Source organism: Channa argus, chromosome 10 (assembly GCF_033026475.1).
Source record: "Channa argus isolate prfri chromosome 10, Channa argus male v1.0, whole genome shotgun sequence".
NCBI lineage: Eukaryota > Metazoa > Chordata > Actinopteri > Anabantiformes > Channidae > Channa > Channa argus.
Window position 1 is genome coordinate 22120883 of NC_090206.1, and position 15865 is coordinate 22136747.

At 40.6% G+C, this 15865-nt stretch overlaps 1 protein-coding gene across 11 annotated transcripts in view; it reads left to right on the top strand.

Moving 5' to 3' along the window:
* Window positions 1–15865, top strand: part of rapgef2b (Rap guanine nucleotide exchange factor 2b) — a 93336-nt gene that overhangs the window by 11678 nt on the left and 65793 nt on the right. For all 11 annotated transcript variants that reach the window (XM_067518000.1, XM_067517999.1, XM_067517998.1 and 8 more), the window contains exons 2-3: window positions 11726–11796; window positions 15298–15354. In XM_067518000.1, coding sequence (XP_067374101.1) covers window positions 11726–11796; window positions 15298–15354 — 128 coding nt within the window. The remainder of the gene's footprint in view (window positions 1–11725; window positions 11797–15297; window positions 15355–15865) is intronic.

A 15865-nucleotide genomic window follows, 5' to 3' on the forward strand; every position in this document is an offset into this window, starting at 1 on the left:
TATCTTGGGTTATCTTCCATTATTTATCCAAATACAGACATGCTAATCTTTTTACATGCTGCTAAACATTAGCATGTCTGCATTTGGGTAAATAAAATAAACCTAAAAAAGAGTTATGATTCACCATGAGGGGGAAAAACTCCAATGGGCATTTGCATACAATAATAATTTTTTTGGAATGACCTTTCCAGTGTTGTTCAATAAGTAATATGTACTAAAACATAGCATTTTATGCATCTGCAGGAACATGAACAGGACATGTTTTGTAACAAAAGTAAGATTTTCTTTCTTTTGTCTTTTTTATTTTTAAACAAACTTCAATGTCCCTCCAGTGAACAAGGAGCGTTTGCAGCCTTGGGGCCCAAGAAGAAAAAATCTGGCTTCTGTGAATACCAGTCTCATAGTGAAAGATTTTCTCCGGTTGTTTCTTAGCAACCAACAGCAGAGTAGCATTGTAATGCTGGAATTACTTTATGCTATAGGAGAAAGCAGCAGACATTCAAAAGACTGATAATTGAATTCCATAACTATTTCATATGCACCAGGAGGGCAGTTTGGGAATAATATCTGTACAGAAAATGGACCAGATGAATGCAGTCACAGCAAGATATTGAACCCAGGCAGAGTTGTGAATCAGTGTTATTTTTCTCCTATTGTGGAACACTGGGGGATTTCATTAGTACTCTTCTCCAGCCTTTGGCTTATTTGTGTCAAGTTAATTGGACAGAAGAAAGGGAGGAGAAGGAGGAACCAAGTGTTGTCGAATCATTTAGGCCACCAAGCTAGCCATTTGCCCAGGGAAGATTAAAGCACACCACCGTCCCGTTTTTTTCCACAGTGCCCCATCTCGGCTTATTTTTGCTTTGAGCTCTCATGAATTGATCTTTATGCGATGTTGCGTAACTTTGCAGTGATTGCACTGCTCCTCTTTGAGGCCTTTGTTTGAGCGAGATGTAGCAGGTTTCATTTGGCCAGACAGCTGGCTTTGTTCCTGATTATGGACCTGCTACGATGAGGTTCAGTGACAGAGCTGAGGGATCCCTTTGTCTCCAGTATCGTGTCCACTGGTAAATCCACTTTGAGCCATTGTTGTGCTTAGGACTGCTTGTTTATGACTACAATCAGTGTGATGTTTTTACCCAAGAATAATTAAGTCTCCATTAAAAAAAATATATAACTCTTTTTTTGTAGGCAATAGAGTTATGAAATATGCCAAAGATGACATGTCAACCATTGAGACTGAAATGCATTGTTCATTGTCAACCAATATAATACAAAAACCACAAATTATTCTATTCATTATATTGTAATAACATGGGGATGTCAGTGGCTCAGTCGCTAGAGTGGCCACCTAGCGACCCTTGGGTAGGCAATTTGCCCCCGACTCTGCCTGGCCACATGCCGAGGGCCCCTAGCCATTGAGGTTGCACAAGCCATGACACATCTGAGCACTGGTCCCAAGTCTGGTAAAACTGGGGAAGGTTGCATCAGGAAGCGCATCCGCTGCAAAACTCAGTGCGCAGACAACATGATTTGTTGTGAGGACCCAGAGCTTACAGGATAAGCCCAAATAGAGAGAAAAATATATAATAACATGCAAATCCTAAAGTTTAAGAACCTGGACCACTAAATATTTGCCACCTTGCTTCAAAAATGACTTTATTGAGTTATCTTGACTCAGTCTCAGTGTTCTTCTGCATTTGCTGTGTTTGGTCTTTTGAAACTGCATAATTCCACTCTGACTGAAATTCCAACAAAGGAGCTGTTATTATTTTTCAATTATGAAGACCAAGAGTGGATGCAGTGTGTGCGGAGACGATGTGTTTATGTTTTTGTAGAGTGGTTGACACTGAATAGGACTGTGGTCAGAGTAGCAGCTGTCATAGTGTAATACTGTGGTCTCAGACTATGTCAGGAGGCCATTACTAATAATGAGTTCACAATATTTACAACAATAGTCCTAAATTTGTTGTAAAACCTTTGCATGGGTAAAACATGTCACTTTGATTAAGTCATTAATAACCAGAGCGGGGAAACCGTAACAGCGTACTGATTTGCACTAACCCCACAATACTTTCTTCTTTCGTGAGATGAAATGTGCAGAAAAGAAACTCCACACCTGAACTTTTCACCTCAGGATTCCCTTAAGGTGGATCCTACAATTGCACACGCACTGTAAACCCTTTGTATGAATAGTGGCAAAAACCTGCATTGTTTTGTACTTAACAGCAGCACCAATTAAATATATAATTTTTTTAGCATTAACTCATAGATTGAAACCACATAACATTCAGACATTTTGCATCAGTGTTGCTTTACTAACACTGTGTATAGTATTAACACAGCAAAATGCAGGGAATGCAATTCTTATTTGACAGAAAACTTGCTTTTACTGTTATAGACAGCAGTGCAGTCAGTTCTCTGCAAATTCTGCATTAGTATTCGGTATGATGTCTGAAAAAACTACTACTTTGGGTTTGGTTTGCTAAAAGCAAACAAAGGAAGAATAAGTTGGTAATCTTCTACCTGGATGTAGTGTTTTTCTTAGCATGTGCTGTTTTGCTATCATGCAGTAATTACATGGGAATCCTACAGTAAGTTATTCTCAATGCATTATTTACTAAGATATAGTTTGACATGACACCGTGATGCTCACACTGCTGCTTTATAACAGTCTTTACTTTTTTGAAGGTTTGGTTGCACGGTTGTATTTTTTGACGTGATGAGCTGAAGACCTTTAAATCAACATCTGTGTTTGTTGGCTGCATTGCTGAACAAAGGCGAAGGGTTGGACAGGTCAATTAGCTATTAGCATTCCTTCTGGCATGCTGAGACACATCTGTGGGCTTTCTATAAAACATAAACACATTTTTGTTCTTTTAAAGGAATATTGTCCGGCATTGCTGCACAACTCTTTGAATAAACCTCTACCTGCTGTTGGTTGTGCAGTTCGGTTCATCTAGTTTGCATTGCCTCAAGAGTCTGAGTGCGTTTTATTTCTCAAGGGTTTTATACTGGGAGGCAGCTCAAGTAGGTGCTGTTAAGCTCATTCACATGCCTCCCTGATTCCTGTTCCAGCCAGTCACCATGTCCACCAGCTGCCCGACCATGGTGGGAAATAAACCGCAGCTCCCAAGTGTTTTTTAAAAACACTCTGTGACTGCAAAGGTTCTGCTCCACCAGCCACTTCAGCCACCCACCATCATTCACGCGTTTAATGCCATTCAAGAAATTCCATCAGGCTTATGTGAAATGGGCCAGTGGCTGCTGCATTAGGTGCCTTCTAGTAGACACTGTAGTATTTTCTTATTAAACACATCTGAACAGGTGGCAGGGGAAGTGTAATTGTTTGTCCAGCATTTAATTCAGCATCTGAGGCAGAACGGAGGAGGGAGAGGGCCATGTCCTTTGCTAGCTTAACCCGTTGAATTAACACCAGGTTCTTAATGTTAATAGGACTGCTAATTAGCTTTGTGTACAATGTGCCAACTTCATTCAGGCAGCGCAGGGTTGTAATGTAGTCTAATAGTGCCAAGAAATAAAGGACATTTAAAGACTTTAAAAAGTATTTCTGTTACCCATTTTCAGTAAACTGGATTGTTCCACATTTGATGTGTGTAATTTTATTTCGGTCTTTGGAGGGTTTGACTTTCCTTGATTAAATTTTTTTATTTTTTTTTAAGTTAAGCAATGAATGTAATGTTTTGAAGTGGAAGCTCTTTGATTCTGCCAGTGGCGCCCGTTGCTATCATCACATGCTGTGTCTTTGTGAAACGGGCACTCAGACCTCGACGTTTGGCCAGAGCAGCCACAGATAGCAGCATAGCGTCACTCACCACTGTGTGACCTTGTTGTAGCCGACAAAGCCTCCACCTGCTCTCTCACACAGGCTAATGGATAAAAATACCCAGCAGATCCCACACTTCTCTGTCAATAGAGATTCAAGGACAGCTGCTGGCTGCCCTGTTAATGCAGGGAATGTACAAACAAAGGCAAGGGAACACAAACAGGCATGAACACATATTAACTCAAACATAGACAGACATGCACACAGTGGCATTCACTGGCGCATCCTTCTGCTACCCCTCAGGTATATGATGAATGTTGTGCACATTTTACTAAACTGCCATCTCTGCTGTTTTGTCTGCTCCAAGGGGTCTGCCCTCCTCAGTCCCACTTGGCACAGTGACACAGACATGCTGCGCCATTTGTGCTGAGCAGACGATATAATGCAATATATTGCCATTAGCAGATCCTGCAAACAAGCAACATGACCTTCCAACCTTCAGCGCTGGCTGTCTGACTCCCAGCTGTCTGTTTATCTCGTTACACTACTATAGGCTGTTTATTTGCTCATCCAGCAGCTTTGTCCTTTTGATTATGCTCCAGAGTTTGCTGTAAATAGTTTTTCCGCCTCTAATGCTCACATATGCTCCTTATTAGACAGCCAGGCATTGATGAGTTGGACATTTCATTTCACACAAAGTCACATAACTCCAGTGTGGACGGCTTAAAAAATGTTAAGAAGGATTTTTCCACCTTTTGTTTTCAATAAAATGACATTTAGCTATTTATTTAATTGACACGAAGGAGTAGAGTAATTGCTGTGCTTTTAGCAGCTCTAAAACCGACATAATACTGAAAATGAAACCTGTTAAGTTGGACCCAAAACATCAACTAATTGGCCAGTTATAATCTATAGATGTAAGTACAAGCTGATTAGTTCCCCGTTCATTAGCCAGTTAAATTAATAAGTAATTATTTTGTTCATTGCTAAATTTGTTTCAGCTTTTCTAATTACATTCCAAAGGCCAGTTTGTCTTTTTCTTCCACTGTCTCAGTCTAGAGATACAGAAAAAAAATGGAGAGAGAATAGCGTTGCTACCGATTTACCCACTTAAGACTGGTTCCTGTATGGATTTATTGTCCCTATAGTTGACCCAGATGGTTCCCCCACATAATATATAGCTCATTCCATAGGTTAGCAAGCTGTAGGGGGTGGGAAGCAGAACTGAGGTGGCATCTTTAGGCCTTGTGTGTCTGCATTTAGACGGCCACTGAGACATTATTTAGCCAGTGTCATCTGAGGAATGCGAGTCTCACCCCACCATGACACACAAGACGGCCCCTCCACTGTCGCAGTAATGGGATCCATGAATACTGAGAATGAGGGGTTACTGGCACAGAAAGGCAAACCGGGTATAGGTCGAAACTTCAAAGCAATGGGTCACGGTTAAGTGTGGGATTGCAAAAACATGTTGAATGAATGACTCAAATGTGGAAACCACACATTTGTCCACACCTGTTGCAGTTTAAGACAAGAAATGCACATTTGATTGACTGACTGATTTAATTGATTGATGCATTTGCACACCGTGCCATCATGGTGCTGATTCCAACCTTCAAGAGGCCACCGCTAAGGAGATACTGGAGTTGAGGATGTTGAGGATATTGAGAAAAAAGCTTAGCCCCTAGTGACTGCTGAGCAATTGTTATAAAGGTTGTCCTCGTTCCAAAGTCAGTGGGGATTAATTTGTGCTTTTTGCAGCTATTTTCTGAAATACAACAACAACAAATTCCCCCTGCTCAGAGTGCTGTGATTAGAGCATCCATTCCTACTTCGGCTGCCAAGGATCAAGGCTGTCTAAGCATCTTAGACGGGGATGGTGTAATGAGCCGACTAGTAGAGAAATGCAACTTTGCTCCTGCAGGCTCTTACAAACTCGAAACTGCAGTAGTGCAATACTATAGAGTGAAAGTGAAGTTTTCCTTCACTTCACTAGACAAGACTTTTTTCAAAGTATTGCAGTATTTGCAGTGAACAGTCTTTGAGTTGATAATGATCTTTTGAAAAATTGATAAAGAGGAGTATGTCAGCTAAGGCCTGTGTGTCAGACTGTCACACGGACAGAGGCAAGGATTATATACAAATTTCACAATTTGTGAAATAGTGAGATGTTACTCACTATGAAAGCTCATTCAATACTTTCAAATTTGTTGGTGGCACTGACGGAGGAACATATGCCTCACAGTAAGCGACTCTGGTTCCCCTCGCTCTCTTTCTGTTTCTCTCTTGATAAGACCTGCAGCAGTTGGCAGCCTCTTTTAATAGTTAGTTTTCTATGTATACAGAGAGAAAATGTTCATGATGTACGTTTGCACTATACTTTTGGAAATTTTAATATTTAAAAACATTTATTTATAAATTTTTATTTATATTGCTGTGTAGTTTTATAATTACATGACAGTGTGTCTTGGTTTTGTGCCACTCCAGTTGAATGTCTTGGTCAGACAATACAAGGCAATTAAAGACGTCACCTGGAGCTCTGAAATAATGTATCTGACTTTGAATTGATTGTGCAGATTTCAAATGAAAGTGTGAATTGAAACCTGTTTATCGCTTGGCCAGGCAGAAACAAACATGCAGTTGCGATCTGTAATTTTGCAGGCAGGATCCAGGTTTGCATGATCAAATCCAGATGGCTAGAAATGTTAAAGGAGACACCATCATTGATTTACTCTGCTGGGTGACTTCATGAGGACAGCACATCACAGAAACGGCCGTCACATGTCTGCTTTTATGGGGTTGTAACACTCAATTGGTCAGTCATGCACAATATAAAAATGTAATGTCATCACCTGCAGTTTGCTGCCGCAGTCTCTGGAGATGCAGTAAATGACACTCTCCACAGAATTAATTAATTTTATTAATTTTAAATTAATTTATTTTGGGACAATAGACATGTTAACACATGTTAATGACACATGAATATCAGGGCTCATGCGAATTTTGAAACTCCGGTGTCCTACTGCTTAGGGCTAACAGACGTGTTCTTCACCTTCCTGCCCAAGGCTCTTGTTTCTGTCTCCCACAGGGTCTTATTGTTTTTGAAAGGTTGCCGCTCCTTTATTTGATGTTTATGTTCAGTAGGTGAGCTCTGCTATCTGCACTCAGCCAGAACCAAATGAATAAATGGATTGGCCATTTGTGCCGGACCAGACGAAAGCTTCCTATCAAGCAAGGAGCCACTGTGGTATTAAATGATAAGAAGCAGAGGTGTTCTCTTACCATAGCTTTTGATGGCCCAGAGCTGTTAAATTAATTAAAACAAACTTAAATCAATAATTAAATGATTGACTACGGCAGCGGTTACGTTTAGGATTTGCGTCTCCTTTTTTTTGTCTGTCTGTTATTCTGTTGCTTAGTTGACATTTAATCCGCAACAATTTGGAAAATCAGCTCATCTTGGTAGTTATTTATAACACATAATATACATGTCACACATTTTACTGTTCTGCTTATTAAATGTGAGGTTCTGCTTCTTTTTCATATATTTTATCATGAACTGAACAAATGCTGTCTTAGTAAGACAGTAAGTAGAGCATCTCCATTTTGGCTGAGAAAATTGCGAGTGAAACTACTTAAATACTTGAATAATTTATTGCTTAGTGGAACAACAGAAAATGAGTCTCTAACTATTTTCCCAATCAGTAAATAATTTATACCCAATTTCCTGAAAATTTGGACACTGCATAAAATAAAGAAATAAGAATAGATTGCAACGTTTTGTAATTAATTTAAAAATATTTTACACTTTAAATAATATAATTGCAACATAAACAGAAATTTGATTTAGAATTTGATGCCACTAACGCATTATTAAAACTTTTTTTAACACCTTGTTGTATCAACATACTTTCAAAATTGAAAGCAACTGTAAGTATAGTTTTTTTTTTTCCCTATTTCTGCTTGATAAAAGATTTAAGATACTCAGAAGTTCAGGGCCTGCTTTGTTGTATTTCTTGTGTTACAATCCAAAATGTGGATCTGGACTGCAGGCAGGACAGTTTAGCACCTTTGGAACCATTTTGTTGTGTTATGTGCAATATGTGGTTTGGTATGGTGTTGATGAAATAAACAATCAGAACAGAAGTGGAAGTTATCAATGCTGTATGCACTAATGCACCCCCCCATTACCACAGACGCACTGATTAAAAAGTCAGATGGTCCCTCTTAAGCATGGACAATGCAGCATCCACAAATACCAAAATGAATTAAGAATTTGGAATCCTCAGGACTGAATTGCTTCAGTCCATTTTAAATGAGCTCTTGCAGTACTTTTGAATTGTGTGTGTGATAAACTGTGTTCACTAACAGTAGTTAGTAGTAGTCTGTTGTTAATGCAGTGCTGCCTGAGGTCTTAAAGATCATAATCATTCAATATTGTTTTGTCTTATCCCTTTTGCAGATTAACCTCTTTCCAGATCCAGGTGTTGATCATATACATTTTCTACATTGGGAAGCATTATATCCAGTCATTAAAAAAAACCTTATTCCAGGAAGACGAGCTTTCATTTCCAATCATGATGCTGAACTTTTGCCAATTACCCTCAATAACTAACATTAGCCTCAGTTAACGTGCACAAACTTGAACTTCACAAATGCAAAAATATTTCATTCAACAACAGGTTATGAAACAAAACAAACAGCATTATTTTATAGCATTTGTTGGTTGATCTGGATTTTTGTAGTGATGTATTTTCATGCTGCTTGTTTCCTCTGTAACCTCAAGCACTTTTCTTGTCTCATAAGGCTCAGTTAACACAATGCAGAAACAACAACACAACTTCCCTGACCTCCCTTTGCCCACTGAACACTTCGCCGCTCAACGAGCTGGCAGCAGGCCTGACACTGCACCCTCTCCCTCTGGGCTCTTAACATAATGGGTGGAAAATGGAGGGCGTCTTGGTCAGTGTGTTTGTATTCGGGCTCCAAACAGGGAAGACAAGGCCTGCTATTGTTTAATTTGTATCCTGGAGGAAATTCCTCCACTCGCTTGGCTACATTGCACTGCTACCATCTGTGTTACAAACGAAGGTGTAAAGCGATGACATATTGTGCTGCGTCAAGGAAATCGGTGGGGAAATACACAGAGAAGTTCGAATGACAGTAACCGGTATGTGAGAAATGCCACTGGTAGTGTTTCACTACCAGCTTTGAAGAATATGTTAGGCTTTATCGAGGACACCATCTTGGTATGTTTTTCCTCCTGTAGGAGCCACCTGTGTTCCTGGAAGGATAACTTTGCAAAAGCAGGAAGGAAGGGTTAGTGTGTTACTGGTGCATTCTGGGAATTTAAGCTACTGCCCCAAAGCTTAAAAGCCAGTAGTTTGGAAGAAACGGACAAGCTTTATTCAGCACACACGATGAGCAGGTTTTTGGCTCGATGAAGGCTGCATCAGCGTGTCCTAGTTTCAGTTACCTACTACTCCTAATCAGATCTCATCCCTTCCAATTTCTGGTCAATGAGGAACCCTGTTTTCAGATGTAAGTGAACATGAAACAGGCCTACAGTGATGTTGAGAGCAGGGATAAACAACCTCTCCTTTTGATCTCAGTACATAGACCCAAATCGCCTTTTAATCTAAGTTTGTGTAAGGCCTCATGAATATTTATTGTGGAATTGTTTTAAGTAAAGCAAGTAAATTACAGAACAAAATCAATGAAGCCCTTGTTGAAATCACGAGGTTTGCTCCTGTCCATGTCCTACAATTTTTATATATCCTCTCCCTGTACGCTTCATGGTGATTGTGTTTGACTTGGTCTAAAAGGAGAGCAACGAGAGAAAAAAGTCAGAAAATGTAGGGCCCAGGGAATGGAAAAGATGGGGTCCTTTACATTCTTTCCATACAGTCAATCTGAAATATTTGACTGAAGCCACAATTGATGGTTTTGCATATTTCTCCCTGTGAGGCTGCTGTTTGTGTGTCACTGTGGAATGGGAAAAAGAAACTTGCAACACTGCCACCTAGTGGCAGCTTTTTGGATGGATTATGGCTCAGTTGATGAAGTAATTTCTCTCTTTTACAGTGAACTCAAGCAACGGTCTGTGTGTTCCCTGTTATCATTCTTTTTGGTTTGGTTTAAAGTTTGTAGCTGTTAAAAAAAAATAAACTACAACTTGTTTTAAACCTTGGTGGGCAACTTCATATGCAGTAATTGCTCATGAATCTGCATTTTGCATCCTCCTATAACCTTCTTCCAAGTTCTCATGCAGCAAGAATCCAGATGATGGATTAGTCAAGGCTATAGTTCCTGTATAAACCAGTAGGTGGCAGTAGATGGCAAAATATGGCTTCTGTTAAATGGTCACTCCTATTCATAGTGTGTCTCTGAGTACAGACTTTGGACAGAAGGATTTAGTTACAAAGCTAACACTGTGATGTAATAGGGCTCGGCAGCCCTCAGGACAATACAGCTGTCGTTCTGTGTTGATGTTGTAAGAACCAAACCCAAATTAAGTTGAAGTCAGGGGTTTGCCTGACTTCAAGGGGCTAACACAAAGTTGTTTTGATATGAATGCACAGTGTAGTTATGTGTCACATATATGTGTTGATCTTATATTTACAGCATTTGTAAGAGGTGGTAACAATTTTGAGTGGGTGTTTTTGCCGTATTTTCTCACTGGCCAATAAAAGGTTGTTTGGTTTGTCAATTTTAATCATGTAGATCTGAGGGTCAATCCTCTCAAGGCTTTCATTCAAAATTATATATAATCATTTTCATAAACACATCATTGCAATTGCAATATCAGCATAAAACTGTCATAAAAAGTCCTTTAACAATGCTCACACAGACATTATGTGGCAACTTACCGGCATATACTTTTAATCAGCTTTGTTGGGCAACATTTCATAAAAAGTTCATTTAGCTTATGCTTGTTGCCGTCAGAAACATAACTCACGGACAGGGTGGCCATTCTGCGAGGTTTCATGTTCATGTCTGTTTGTGTGTCCGGCAGAATCTTAACACAGCTTCTGTTGTCCCTCCACTCTGCTGTCACCACATCTACCTCCAGTTGCCGCTGACAAAGGCATCTCAGTAGCTGCACTGCAACACACAGACTCTCTCGCTGACACGCGCACGCGCACACATGCACACACAAACACACAAAGAGACTGTGTGCCCCAGTGTGTACCAATAGACAGTGAAGTAGCTGTACAGGCTGCCAGCTCACAAAGAGGGCTAGTTTGTTTCACCTCCGACTTGGAGTCAGGCCAAACAATCTGAGAGCTGCTCACTGGGTCACTTAATGAAGTAATTGAATAGGGAGTTTTGAGCTGTGCAGTGTATTGCTTTTATATTTTATCTGTGAGGTGCTTTATTGCTTTCTATTCCAGTGTTTAGTCACAAAAATCACTGTCAGTCTCTTTGCGAAATGTATTCTGTTGAACTAAAAGCATATTTGTCCTCTGTATCATGAATCATCACTGTTTTAATAGTAAAACAACATTGACATGGGATTTCCATATAAAGTTCAAATAGTGAAATTATTAGCAAACAATTTGGCCAATTATATATTCAGAACCTCTATTTGTAGCTGCTAAATGCTCTACTATGTTCACAAGTTAACTGCTGGTAACTGCTGGTAACTGCTAGGTGGTGTACAGTGGCTGAAAACAGCTACCTGTTGTGGCTGGACAGAGTTTGAGAGTGGTTAGTATAAAACCTTACAGATAGTGTAGCAGTTCTTGGCCATAAAAACAAAACAAGAACTCAGAGTTGCTCTGAATATCCATTTAACTGAGGGAAACCTAAATACTAATTTGGGTGATAATTCTCTGTGTTTAGTTTGAGCAGCTCCTTTTGCATCACAGATTGTTAATATTAAAATATGGATGATAGAAAATTAAAGCTAATTAACACTTATTCTCTTTACCCCAGGATCTGGAGATTGTCTACTCTTATCTCCATGGAATGGAGGCCTTGTCCAACCTGCGAGAACATCAGCTGAGGTGAGTGTCTGCACAGACTCCACCCACTTACCTAACTTAGAGCTTGAGATTCCAGTCACGTGAATATAATCCATCCATCCATTATTGTAACTTATCCTGTTCAGGGTTGCGGGGGCGGGGCTGGAGTCTATCCTAGCTGTTATTAGATGAGAGGCGGGGTGGTACACCCTGGACAGGTCTCAGGGCAAAAACAGAGACACATACATAGACAGACAACCGTTCATGCTCACTTTCACACCTATAGACAAATTAGAGTCACTAGTTAAACTAACATGCATGTTTTTGGACATTGGGAGTTAACTGGAGCATCTGGAGAAAACCCACACAAGCACATGGAGAAAATGCAAACTCCACACTGAAAGGTTGCAGGTGGCAGGTAGATTCAAACAGGGGACCGTCTACCTGCGTACTGGCATTGCTAACCATCCCACCACCACGCTGGCCATATGAATATAATAAGAAATTAAAACATGGTGGCAGCTCATCTGTGTCTGCTTCATAACGTTCATGAAGCAGACACTAACCACACATTGGTTGAAATTACTTTGCTCTCTGAAGATCAGATATGTTCAATTTATCAGGACCTTTTCAGAGGCCTCTGTTGCAATTCCGGAATTTTACAAAAAGAAAGTGACACATGCCCTGAAGTGTCCAAGTGAGGACAAAGAGGAAACTCTGATTTTACACATCAAGGTCTTTGTACAGTTGTGGGAAAGTTCTACTGTATAGGTGATAACTGTTGTATAAACCTTTTGTGGCAGAGATGCTCAAAATCAAACAAAGAGTACATGCTTTTTACACTGAATGCCCTTCCTGCCGCAACCCTCCCATTTTATCTGGGCTCGGGACTGGTGTGGCCCTTGATGGCTGGGCAAGGCCACACCTGGTGAGGTTAGATTCGATCCCGCGGAATCCCAACCCGATGCTCTGCCCATTGAGCCACCAGGTCTCCCAAACTGCCTCAAAGTGGTAGAAATCAATGGATCTAGAGTTAGAAAGATCTGAGCTTACTACATGTTTGCAGCCCACTTCTCATCTTTGCTAGACGCAAGTTGCTTGAACATGCAGTCATGTTACATTGTGGGGAATGAAGGGGCCATGGTTAAATCTCTGGTTCTGCTGCACTGATTTAGATCCTTTTTTAAGTTATTTTAAGTTGTAGTACTCTGTACTGCCCCTGAATACATCATCAACATGAGGACTGCAACTGATTACTCATCTAGCGCAACAATGACTTATGCTGATTAAAATCAAAAAGGCCACTTGTATTATTTATCTGCAAAAGGTTGCTTATACCAGACGGTATTAATGATAATATACATTGTTTAGTTTTATACGTTAACCCTTAAGGGTTTTAAACATGTCGGCCTAAACTTACATGGTAATTCAGTTCTGCCCTCCGCTCATGATTTTACCTTTTTGCTCTGCTGTCAGCACATTCGCCTTCCATTCTTTTCTGTTTGGCTTTCTTTTTCCAAACAGTGCAGATCAGAAGTCTGTTCCCAGCGTGCCTTGTGTGCATACATGTGGATTCTACAGGCGAGGGAACAGTGTAGCAGTACATGACCCCTAAGCTAGAACATTCCTCTGTGTGACCCCTTAGAGGCCTCCCACCCCACACTAACCCTTCTCCCTCCATGTTTGGATCGTAAGGAATGTCCCTCTGGTCCTATAGACCAACCAAACACTACTGCCAATTTTGGTTTCCCTAATTTAAGAAAAATAAAATCCCACTCTGGGATTATGTTTTTTGTTGTTGTTTTTTTCTTCACATTTTCATGAGACAGTTGTGTTGTTTCTCCTGTGGTTCTTTTTTTTACAGTGACATGTTTTTAAGAGCCAGGATTGTTTTTCAGTCCCTGTGCAACATGACAGTCGCCCACATCTATTTTTGAAGCAGTTTTGTTTTGATCAGCTTGTGTTTACTATAGTTGTCTGCCTGTAATGTTGGGGTGCAATTGTCCTCTGTGGACGCGTGTTGAGAAATCCTCATATGGATAACTTTTTAATCTTTGTATGTGAAAGAAAATAAGGGCTTTATTCAAAATCAAAATGACAAATTGAGTATGGCGTGCCAGGGTCGCTGTTGCAAGCCACTGTATCCAGTTCTTGTTTAACCAGAGTGAGAGATGTGTCTATGTTCTGGGTAATATGGCAGACACCTTCCCAGTTGGTGTTGGCCTCCGTCAGGGTCACCCCTTGTCACTGATCCCGTTTGTGATTTTCATAGACAGGATTTCGAGGTGCATCTGCTTTTTGCAGATGTTGTGGTTCTGTTGACTTCACCAGACTGTGACCCTAAGCTTGCACAGCAACAGTTTGCAGCTGAGCATGAAGCGGCTGGCAGGCAAGTCATCAGCTCCATGTCTGAGACCATGGTTCTCAGAGAACGGTGACTTGTCCCCTTCGAGTTGGAAATTGGTCACTACCCCATATTAAGGCGTTCAAGTATCTTGGGTTTTTGTTCAAGAGCAATGGTAAAATGCATTGTGCGATTGGCAGGCAGACTGGTGCAGCATCAACAGTAATGTGGACATTGTGCAGAGCCGCTGTGGTGAACAGTAAGCTAAGCCACGTGAAAATGATTTACCAGTCAATCTGTGTTTCTCACCTGTGGTCATGATCACTGGGTAACATCCAGAAGAATTCTAAGATTGCATATACAAGCGGAGAAAATGAGTTTACTCGAGAGATGGAGCAGGGAGCTCGGACATCCAAGAGAACTTGGAGTAGAGCTGCGCTTTCATGTTAACAGGAGCCAGTTGAGGTGGTTTGGGCACCTTGGAAGAATGTCTCCTGGGTCCCTCCCATTGGACATCTTCCAGGTACGCCCAGCGGTACCCGTGGTAAATCCAAAACGGGTTGGAGAGATGATATATCTTATCGGGCCTGGGAACGCAATCATGCCAGAGGAGCTGGGGCAAAGGATTTATAAAAAGCCTTACTAAACTGGCTGCCACTGTAACCTGATTCTGGATAAGTAAAAGATAATGGATGAATGGACTGAAAATTAAAAATGTTACCTACTGTTTAATATTATTTTACTGATGGAAGTGCTGGAGAAGAAGCTAATGCTCACTCAACTTAACGTCCAAACCCTTTGTATGTATCTGAACTGGATACAGACAGTTGTTGTGGGGCAGAGGCATAAAAAGACAATGCTATTGTCCTTTGTTCTCTCTGCTGTGCTGTGCTCTTATGTTCTCACAATTTATTGCTGACTACGATTTGTTTCTGGGTGATAACATTTTACTGTTTTATATGTACAGTACAAGATTATCTGCAACAATATTGTATGTGGCTGAAAGTTATTCTGGGAGATGTAGGAAAAAGGAAAACAATTAATTTAACAATTTTGCAATTTTGCTTTTACTGAATGGAACAAAACAAGGCGCCACATTAACATTATCTGTTAATACTTTATGTATGAGTATATAAGAATTTTACACATTATTTCTTCTGACTGCCATTCACCCCTCCTTTTCCCTTTTGGTCCTACAGGTTAATGTGTGAGACGGTGCGTTATGAGAGACACGAGGCCAATGAAGTGCTTTACTAGTAAGTACTACAATGTCTGCAAATCCATGGCTGTGTTCACTGAAGTGTCAATGGATATTGATGGTATTTACGTATCCAGAAACCTACTGTGCCTTTCTACCAGCATATGAATGCAAACAAGACTGGTGGCAGCCAATTCAATACTTCTGTTTGATCAAAGTGCCCTGTGGCCCAGGCCCAGAGTTATTGAGTATCTCTGGCATGGCATCCCACCTTCACACATCGGAGTGACGCAAATGGAAACAAATGTCCATAAAGAGCAGAATCACGCAGACTGTGCCTTTTATGAAGAGAGCGTGTGTTTCACTGTGTGTAAACAACTCTGCTGCACTACTGAGCAAAAGGACATTCCTTCTAGGAAGACCTAGGGGGGATCTCCAGTCTAATTTCACTTGGATTCAACAAGCCACAATGTAATGAATGGACAGAGAAGAAAACTGTAGCTAGAATGGCTTCTAAAAGCTTTTCCACCAATCTAGGTAAATTTAGGTAGTTGCTAGTGAAAATGCCT